The following is a 9780-nucleotide window of genomic DNA, read 5'->3' as shown; positions in this document are numbered from 1 at the left end:
CAGGGAGCCCCATGCCTGGGCCTGTCCCCTGAAGTCTGAGCCTTGGGCATTACTGGCCTCAGTCTTGAGGGGCCTCCTTACCCCGGCTGCCTTCAGCCCCCTGCCCAGCAGTGTGACAGTGGATGGGGCCCTTACTATCTCTGTGACTGGCGGGGAGGCGGATCCCAGCAGAGGAAGGAGGAAGAAAGGTGCCAGGATACTTTGTTGGGAGAGAATCGTAGGGCTGCAGAGTGGACCCCTACCCCTCCACGCTTCAGGGTTTTGGAGGCAGCGCCTCAATGACCTCAATCATAAGACCCATATGAGGGCCTGAAGGACAGAAAGGACTCCACGTTTCCTGCAAGCTTCCCACCGAGGATCCACCCGCATCTTGCAGAAAGGGTGGAGCTCCGAGAAGAGGCGCGGCCTGGGCGGGGTCTGGAGGACGACGGGGCGGGGTCAGCTGGCGATCCCTAAGCCAATGTTAACGGGATGGGGGCGTGGCTCTGGTGGTAGAAGGGGGCGTGACCGCCTCTGATAGGCCGCGCGCATCGCAGGGCGTGGCCTGCGGGGCGCGGCGCGGGGCTGGGCGGGTCCGAGGCCTGGTGGCCGGCGTGGACTGGCGCGAGCAGCGGCTCCTTTAAGGCCCCGGCCCCGCCCCCCGGTCCTCGGCGTGGCCGGAGTCTGGCCGCGGAGGGGTCGGGTCCGCGGGACCGCGATGGAGCTGCACATCCTAGAGCACCGCGTGCGGGTGCTGAGCCTCGCCCGCTCCGGCCTCTGGCTCTACACCCACCCGCTCATCAAGCTGCTCTTCCTGCCCCGCCGAAGCCGGTGCGCGCGCGAGTTCGGGGCCACAGATGAGGGTGGGCTCCCCTAGCGCCCCGGGACGGGGTCGGGAGGTTAGAGTCGCCGCGGGGCCAGCGGGGACTGGGGCGGGGCGGGGTGGGCCCATCCCCCTTCCTCCCCCCACCCCCCCCCCACCGCGGCCGCCATCCGGCCTGGCTTCACCCTCCGCGGGACCGCCGCCTATCCGGGCCCGTTTAGCGCAAACAGCCTCAGGTGGGCGATGCTGCACTCCGGGTGGAATCCCATGCGGGCATCCCTTCCTGGGACTGCCCGGAGCTCCTCCCAGGCGCCTCCCATCGGGAGAGGGGCAAGTCTAGGCGACTCCAGGTCCGACGCCCCGGGGCGGTCGGCGCGCGCGGGTCAGCCTCTCCTCCCCCCCCCCCCCCCCCCGCCTCCGGGAATGGAGGGGCGGGGGCTCCTACCGAGGTGGGAGGCGGGAAACAGCTCGCGATTCCCGAGAGGGGGCCCATTCCCCGCTGGGAGAAAACTGAGGCTCGAGGGGGCGGGGAGGCGCCTGGCCCAGGGGTTTGAGGGGCGGACCGAGCGGTCTACACCCCCCTCCTCCCACCCCGGGCTGAAGGTGCCTCCCGCCCCCTCCAGGTGCAAGTTCTTCAGCCTGACGGAGACCCCCGAGGACTACACGCTCATGGTGGACGAGGAGGGCTTCAAAGGTGGGGGCGGGGCCGGGGAGGGCGGGGTTCTCACTCGATGCTGGGGGGTCCCGGGACGCGGAGCCCAGGCTCGGAAGGCAGGGGCCTCTGGCTTCGGCGCGGACTCCCCCGCGCACTGGCGGTGTGCCCTTGAGCAAGTCATTTCCCCTCGCCGAGCTGTTTGTTTCCTCTTATTTAACAGGGGTGTCGTTCATGGTTCTGATCTAATGGGGTCCCCTGAGGGTTTTACAAACAGGCTGCCTGCGAAGGGCCCTTAGCAGCGTCGGCCTGGCCGCAGGGCCTCCGTGAGGCTCGCTGGCAAGAACCCGGGGTTCCTGTGGCTGTTCCAGCCCCCTGGCCATTGTTTCCGCCTGGGCTTCTCTCCCTGGTGCTGGCCATCGCCTCCCTGACTCTCTGGGAGCTCCAGGAGTCTGAGGGCTGGGGAGGGACTGGAGGCAGGGAGCAGGCACCCCGCCCAGGGCAGGGTCCTGGGGGCGGGTGGGGAGTGGGGGAAAGGGTCCGCTGTGCTGTGCTTGGGCAATTAGCAGCCACCCTGGCCCCAGCGCTTAGCCTGGACTGGATGCCAGCCTGGGCCCTCCCTGGCCTCTGGAGCTGGCGTCTGGCTCCTGCTCCCGTCAGCCTGGCCTCTCCTCACAGGCCTGGAGTCCCAGGCCAGCCAGATGGGGCTTGACCCATCTCCCACTGCACTGCTTGCAGGCCTTAGTTTCCCTGTTTGTGCTGCAGCCAAGTTTGGGTCTGTTGAGAGGGAAGGGCATCATCCCTCAGCGATCTACTGGCGCCCCCTCATGGCACCCCACGGGACAAAGCCCCCGTTCACCCACAGAACACTGTCATGAAGTATGCATACTGTCATCCCCTTTTACAGATGAGGAAACTGAGACTCAGAGGAAGGGAAACCACTTGCGCCAGGTCGACAGCAAGTAAATGGCGAAGCCAAGGCGCAGACAGGGAAAAGGCGGGGTTGGCCCCGGAGTCCCTGACTGCGTCCTGTGCCCTCTGCCCGCAGAGCTGCCCGCATCGGAGTTCCTGCAAGTGGCCGAGGCCACCTGGCTGGTGCTGAACGTGTCATCCCACAGCGGAGCCGCGGTGCAGGCCGCGGGGGTCACGAAGATCGCCCGCTCCGTCATCGCCCCGCTGGCCGAGCACCACGTGTCCGTGCTGATGCTGTCCACTTACCAGACGGACTTCATCCTGGTGAGCTTCCCGCGGGTGCCCGTGTAGGGGAGGCTGGGCATGGCTGCCTGGGGACCCACGTGCGACGCCGTCTCCCCGCGGCCCAGGTGCGGGAGCAGGACCTGTCCGTGGTGATCCACACGCTGGCCCAGGAGTTCGACATTTACCGCGAGGTGGGCGGGGAGCCCGTGCCTGTGGCCAGGGACGATTCCAGCAACGGCTTTCCGCGTGCTCAGCACGGTGAGGGCACCCTCTGGCCCCCAGACCTGGGTTTTGGGGGGGGGGGGGCTCCTCTTTCCACGGGGCACGGGGCCGGGGAAACCAAGGCAGAGATCGGTGTCTGTAGGACAGGATGCTACACTCAACCCAGGCCCCGCCCTGGCCAGCCACCAGGGGGCGCCCCAGCCCATGGTCCTTCTTTCACTCTCCACCTCCTGGTTCCCCCCAGCAGGGCCCAACCCCACGGTGCATCCTATCCAAAGCCCACAGAACCGCTTTTGTGTCCTCACACTGGACCCCGAGACCCTGCCGGCCATCGCCACCACCCTCATCGACGTCCTCTTCTACTCCCACAGGTGGGCCTCCCGCGTTTAGTCTCTGCCCTGACATCGCCGTTCTCTAAGCTCTGCCCCTCCACCACCTGCCCCTCCACCACCTGCCCCTCCGTTGGTTCTGCCCCTCGGTGCCCTTCACCGGCGTTTGGGGTGGGTCCCAGCGCTACAGCTGGAGCCCTCTCCTGGGGTGTGGGCAGAGCCTTTGGCACAGATAGGGTTCATTGTCCTCCCCCAGCCCACCCCCACCTGGCACCATCAGAAGATCGGGGTCCTAGGACTGGGAAGGAAAGTGGCCCAGAGATGGGGGTGGGAGGGTGGGAGGGGGCTGCTCAGGGGTCTCGGGACTGACTGGAGGGAGGTGGAGTGGGCCTGGCACCCAGCAGAGTACCTGAGCCCCCTGTCCCTCCCCAGCGCCCCCAAAGAGGCAGCCCCTGGCGATCCGGGACCCAGCTCCATCACGTTCTTTGCCTTCTCCCTCATCGAGGGCTACATCTCCATCGTCATGGATGCGGAGACACAGAAAAAGTACGTGACCCCCGGCCGAGGGCGGGCCGCCACTGCTAAGCCAGGCCCGGGGAGGAAGGAGGCGGAGCGTGCGGCTCTGAAGTCACCAGTCGCACCTGCCTCCCCAGGTTCCCCAGTGACCTGCTGCTGACCAGCTCCTCGGGGGAGCTGTGGAGGATGGTGCGCATCGGGGGGCAGCCCCTGGGCTTCGGTGAGGCCGCGCCCTGTGTGTGTGTGTGTTGGGGGGTTTGGGAAGGGCCTGCGGAGCGGCCAGGGTGACCCCCATGGACCCCTCCTCCACCCTCAGATGAATGTGGGATCGTGGCCCAGATCGCAGGTCCCCTGGCCGAGGCCGACATCTCCGCCTACTACATCAGCACCTTCAACTTCGACCACGCCCTGGTGAGCACCACGGGTCGGGGAAGGGGCTCCCGAAGGGAGACTGAGGCCCAGGAGGGTGAAGGGACCAGCGGTGGTAGTCCCAGTGAGCCAGGAAGCCGGGCGCCCCTGACCCCTTCCCCCCCGCCCCCCGACCTGCCCGCAGGTGCCCGAGGACGGCATCGGCAGCGTCATCGAAGTCCTCCAGCGACGGCAGGAGGGCCTGGGCCCCTGAGGCCGCGGGGGAGCCGCAGCCTCTGCTCCCGCCCCTCACCCCCAGGCTTCCAGAGACTTCTCTAAGCTATTTCCCCAAGCTCTGGGGTGAGCCCACTTCCCTCGCCTTCCTCCCCCACTCACGCAGGGGGCCCCCCACCTCTCTGTATAAGCTGCGTGCAGGCACCGGCTCTCGCGTGGACGCGCGTGTCTGCCCACACAGGGAACACGGTGCTCTGGGCTTTCCCCCCGCCGCCGGGGAGCCCTCAACCCATCACTCCCCACCCAGCCTCGGCGTTTGCACATTCCCTGCCTGAGGCTGAGCCCCCCCCTCTCAGCACCCGGGCCGGCTGCTCCCTGGACAGGGCCCTGGTCTCGTTCTGCGTCCGGTTGGGCTGCCTTCCCTGACCAGGTGGGTTCTAACAGTGCCTTCCCCTCAGGGGGCCTCGGAGAAAAGTATTTTTACGTCTCTCTGCTCTTTTTTTTTTTTTTTTTTTTTTTACCAACTTGTTAATAAAGGGCTTGTAGTGTCCAGGTGGGCTGTGGTCTTTGGGGTTGTCTGAGCCTCAGCCACGGCTGCGGTGCTGGCGTCCCCGTGTCCCATCCCGTCGCAGCTGCGGAACCGGAGCCTCAGGAGGTGAAGTGACTTAGCCAAGGTCACGCGGTTCCCATCCAGGGCCGCCTGGCCCTGAAGTCTGGCCTCGTCCTTCATTCCTTGCCGCTCCCAGAATAGCCCAGAAGGTCCTGAACACGGGTAGACACTCCAAGACCTCCTGCCTGGGGATCCCCCAGCTTCCCCTCCACCATGGGCAGGGCTGACCGGTGGTGACACCCCACGGAGGGCCCAGGAGCCCCTTTTTCTCCAGGCCGCTGCCTGCTTGCTGTTGGACCACGCCCAAGTCTGTCCTTCCCAGGAGTCCCTCTGGCCAGATCAGTCAGTTCCTGCCACCAGGGCTCTCCTGGCGCCGTGCGGGGAGGGGGCCGGCCCCAGCAGGAACTTGGAATCCGCACTCCCTGTCCATCTGGAGCCCACTCTGTTCTTTTTTAAAAATATATATTTTTATTGATTTCAGAGAAGAAGGGGGAGAGAGAGAGAGAGAAACATCAATGATGCGAGAGAATCATTGATCGGCTGCCTCCTGCATGCCCCCTACTGGCGATCAAGCCAGCAGCAATCTGGGCATGTGTCCTTGACCGGAATCGAACCTGGGACCCCTCGGTCCACAGGTCCACGCTCTATCCACTGAGCCACACCAGCCAGGGCCCACTCCGCTCTTGATGGCTACACGCCTGGGCCAGAGGCTCAGTCAGCACATCTGGCCCCAAGTTTCCTGTCGTGGAGGGGCCGCCTCCCTGCGCTGCGAGCTGGGGTTCCACTGTGGCCTGATGGGGCCCCACAGATGCGTCGGGAGGTTATCAGGTGCCTTCAGCCCAGGCCCGCCCGCGCTCAGGAAGGGAAGAAGGGTGTGACTTCGTCGTACTCAGCTTGCGGTGGCTCCCCAGAAAAGTCAGAACGGGGGCCAGGCCTCTGGCAGAGCGCCCGCTCTGGCCCTGGGGACCTGGGGGCCTGCAGATCAGAGGAGCTGAGACGCATCCAGGCCTGGTGAGTGAGCAGCCAGGGGCCGTGGGCCAGGCATTTGCCCTTGGCCTCTGTTTCCCCAAGTGCATGGAGACAGGAGTCGGCTCCTTCAGGACCCTGTGCCCCATGGCCCTGGGTAGGGGGCGTTTCTTTATAGTTTGTCTTTCGTCGGGGGGGTAGGTGGGTCCCATTTCTCCTTGTCAGGCCCGTCTGAGACCTTGCCGGGCTCGAGCGATGTCCTGGGCTGAGGTGGGGGTTTTAGAGCCAAAATTGACTAGGGCTCCGTGATGTGCAGCCAGAGAATTCCTGGCCCCACAGTCAGCTCTGGGGTCCCTCCATCTGTCTGTCCCCCCGAGTCCCTGCTTGGTTTCAGTGTTTCTGTCATCCTGGCTTCCCAAGTGCCTCGGGCCTCCCCCAGTGCCTCGAACCCAACGTCACTTAGTTCCTAGAGCTGCCCACGGGACTGGCCTGGCTGAGGGGGCCACAGGCATGCCCGGGGGCTGGCCGGCCTCGGACCCGGGCCTTCAGATCGGCGTGCCCACGTGTGTCTCTTCATGTGGGTGTCTGGGTGGAGGGTTTTCAGCTCCCAGGGTGTCCTTGCGGGTCACTGGGCAGCTCTCGGCCTTCAGTGAGTTACGAAAAGGGGCATCTGCCCTTGGAGACCGAGACCCACTGGGCAGACACACGGGCCTCGGAGGTCCCCCGGGGACACTCGGCTGAGACGGGGTGCTTTCCAGGGATCTGACCCTGGATCTCACCCACTGCTGATGCCCGGGTGTTCTCATCAGACAGGCCTGAAGTTGTCCCAGGCTGAGGTGGGGGCTCACGGAACCACGTCCTTGTCCCACCCGGGCCCTGGAGGGTTTTAGGGCAAAGCAGTGAGTCTGGTCAGCCCAGGCCTGGGGTTGGGCTCAGTTGGGGTCATTCAGGATCAGGTTTAGGGGCGCTTGCTGGCATGTAGCCCACGTCCTTGTCCTCCCAGCCCCGGGAGCCCCAGTGCACCTGCCAATCAGCACAGCCCCTCCCGGGCGAGGGTCAAGGCCCAGGCTGTGGCGTCAGTGCTTGTGGTCATAAGGGTGGCAGCCTGGGCCTGGGCGGGCCCTGCCCACGGTGCCTCGGGGAGTGGGAAGGTGCTCAGCTTCCAGCCGACTGCCAGCCTGGTGTCCGGCATCCGCAGGGAGGATGTGAGCCTGGGTGGGGGGCTCCTGTGGGTGGGGACGGAGATGAGGGAACCCCAGGCAGGGAGAGTCGCCGGCCCATTTCCACCCTCTCTGATGCCCGTACAGAGGAAGTGACCTCTGAAGTCCTCCTCGAAGATATTTAAGCAGAAATTCGGGGTTTCCAGTCCTCGCCCCCACCCCTGCCAGGCAGGGCTGTGTGGTCCCGTGCTCGCCAAGTTGCTCCACCGCTGGATTCTTGGTTCTCCGTGGAGGGGAGAATGAGCTGCACACCTTGTTAATGCTCCCCCGGCCCCAGGGCCCCCCTGGGTGGGAAGGGACGAAGGGGGGGAGAGCAGTCTGCACCTCGCTGACTGAGCCTGGGGCTGCTGCTTCCCCGCCCCCATGTGGGGGACTCCATCCCTGCGTGGATTCAACACATGCTCTTTATCCCCCTTTGCCCGGGGGGAAATGAAGCACAGAGAGGTGAAGCGACCTGCCGCGGGGCACAGCAGAACGGAACTCACAAAAGAAGGAGCCTGGGGAGTTTCCCCGGGGGACGGGGCCCTTTAGCTGAACCCTGAGGGATGGGGTGATTTTGCAAGCTCCCTCGCAATCCCAGCTGTCTGCGTTGGTGGCTGGGTGTCTGCTGCCGGTGGCAACGCGTGCGTGGGCAGGCACGCGAGGCCTGGCCCCGGCTCCTCCCTGACCCTGGGCTCGCCGGATGGGTGTGTTGGGCAATGGCTGTGATGGGTGTCACTTTCCCAGGCCGGCCCGGTGCTGGGGTTTCAGAGCCGGGGCTGTCTGCGATGGGGCTGCGGGGAGCTCCCCTCGTGGGGGCGCGGGCACGGCCAAGTGGGTGCAGGAGCCGCGCCACCTTCACAGGCCTGGGCGGGCATCGGTCTGGATAGCGCCTTTGGCAGGACGTGTGTGCATGTCGGTGGAGCCCGCTGTGTGCCTGTGTGTCTGCTGCAGGTCTGTGTGTGGGGGCCGTACCTGCATCCGATTGTGTATGAGCGTCAGCTGTGCCTGGCTCCGTCTCTGCATGTGTCCTGTGTGTGTGTGTGGCTGGAGTGTGCATATGCGCCTGTGTGTACAGGTGAGCGTATGTGGTACATATTTCTGTGTGTCTGCTTTTGACTGTGGCCGGGGAAGTGGTGTGTGAGTGTGTGTGTGTGTGTGTGTGTGTGTGTGTGTGTGTGTACACGCGCACGCACATGCATCTGCATTTTTTGTGTTTTCATGGTCACACACGTGCCCACGTGTACCCTACTGTCCACTGTCCTTCCCTGGCTCTATATCCCCTCTGGCCTTCCTGCCTCTCCCTGACCCCTGAAGGCCCAGCTCCCTGCAGTCACCTGGGGAGACCTGGGCTGGGCCGGGCTGGGCCCCCCGCTCCCTCCCCACTCCTCCACCTTCCACCCTCCCCGCCAGCCCCCTCCCTCCTACCTTCCCGCCCACTCCTCCATGCCTTCTCCTCTGCAGCCCGAAGCAAGCCTGGCCCTGCTTGCTGCCCCGCTGGGCACGAGCCTCAGCCTGGACACCCTCTCTTCCCAAGGCCCTGACTCAGCCCCTGTGGGTCCTCACCTGTGTGGCTGCCCCCGACTTCCTGCTGGTCTCCCTCTCATCCGGCTGCACAAGCTCATTATCCCCAGCACAGCTCTGGCCCGTCCCCTCCTTCCCTGATCAGCCTTCAGGACGTCTGTCTTTGAGACCCCCCAGCCTGCACCAGCTCTCCTGGTGGCCCGGCCACCCGGTGCCTTGCCCTAGACTTGCTCTCTCCCAAAGCCAGGAGCCTGCCCTCCCGCCAGCTGCAGACCCCGGCCTGCAAGGTGAGGTGAGCCAGCAGACAAGGGCCCTAAACCGCTGTAGCAGGAGGGGCCGTGGGAGGTCTGACTCTTCCGCCCCTTTGCAGCCGGCTGCTTCCCAGACCCTGGTTTTCCGGGGGTGGCTGTGTTTTTAAGCTCTGCCTTTAAAAAGGAAACCCTGTACCCAGCGGTGTGGCTCAGTGGTTGAACATCCACCTATGAACCACAAGGTCAGGGTTCGATTCCCGGTCAGGGCACATGCCTGGGTTGCGGGCTCGATCCTGGTGTGGGACGTGCAGGAGGCAACGGATCAAGGGTTCTCTCCTCATTGATGTTCCTATCGCTCTCTCCCCCTCCCTCTCTCTCTCTAAAAATCAATGGAGGGACTATCCTTGGGTGAGGATTAAAAAAAAGAAATAAAAAGGCTCCGAGCCCATCCACTCCCCCCTCCATGCCCCCCGCCCCTCCTGCCCCCATCCTCACGCTGTGGCTGGACTAAGGACTCCCCCTTCAGGTGCCGGGAAGCCAGTCCAGCCAGCAGAAAAGGGACAGCCATCACATCCTGTGCCGCGGGGACACGCGTGTTGGCCCGGGCTTCAGGCAGGGACCAGAGGCTCAGGGAAATCACTCCGCCTTCCTGGCTGCCCCGCCCGATGGGCAGGACCCCTCCCTGCCCCGTGGGATCGGGGAGGTAGCTTTCCACAGGGACAGGCCTGATCTCCTGGCTCGGAAACCCGGGCACGTGAGGGAGGCGTGTCTCCGGGGTCTGACGTCGGTCCTGGGACAGGCTTCTGACGGATCCCGCTCAGGTCGCAGGTGCGTGGCTAGACCCCAGGGTCCCACCACGGCCAGGCTGGGGGGTCCCCTCCTGTGGCCTGGGACCAGGACCGGGCAGCCGGACAAACGGGTCTTCCAGGC

The 9780-nt window shown here is 65.3% G+C and overlaps 1 protein-coding gene across 4 annotated transcripts; it reads left to right on the top strand.

Annotated features, from left to right (window-relative positions):
- Positions 1–577: 577 nt before the first annotated feature.
- CASTOR1 (cytosolic arginine sensor for mTORC1 subunit 1) lies at positions 578–9286 on the top strand. Of its 4 annotated transcripts, none has more exons than XM_079763023.1 (9): positions 578–810; positions 1426–1496; positions 2503–2690; positions 2777–2909; positions 3118–3244; positions 3635–3748; positions 3856–3938; positions 4035–4129; positions 4272–9286. In XM_079763023.1, exons 1-9 carry the CDS (start codon positions 698–700, stop codon positions 4338–4340), a joined length of 993 nt encoding a protein of 330 aa, XP_079619149.1. In that variant the 5' UTR covers positions 578–697; the 3' UTR covers positions 4341–9286. The 4 variants fall into 4 exon arrangements, with proteins under 4 accessions (XP_079619149.1, XP_079619150.1, XP_079619152.1 ...); XM_079763024.1 differs by having other exon boundaries at positions 3121–3244; positions 4272–4850; XM_079763026.1 differs by having other exon boundaries at positions 724–842; positions 4272–4850.
- The last annotated feature ends 494 nt before the right edge of the window (positions 9287–9780 follow it).

The sequence above is a fragment of the Cnephaeus nilssonii genome (genome assembly GCF_951640355.1).
Source record: "Cnephaeus nilssonii genome assembly, chromosome: 22".
NCBI lineage: Eukaryota > Metazoa > Chordata > Mammalia > Chiroptera > Vespertilionidae > Cnephaeus > Cnephaeus nilssonii.
The sequence above is the reverse complement of the archived record's forward strand: the minus strand, read 5'-3'. Positions and strand labels throughout refer to the sequence as shown.

Bases quoted from the DNA above. Each gene is read 5' to 3' on its own strand.
- CASTOR1 (XM_079763023.1), top strand. From the start codon at position 698: ATGGAGCTGCACATCCTAGAGCACCGCGTGCGGGTGCTGAGCCTCGCC. The intron at 811-1,425 runs GTGCGCGCGCGA...CGCCCCCTCCAG, and splicing joins TTCCTGCCCCGCCGAAGCCG to GTGCAAGTTCTTCAGCCTGA. The intron at 3,749-3,855 runs GTACGTGACCCC...CTGCCTCCCCAG, and splicing joins GATGCGGAGACACAGAAAAA to GTTCCCCAGTGACCTGCTGC.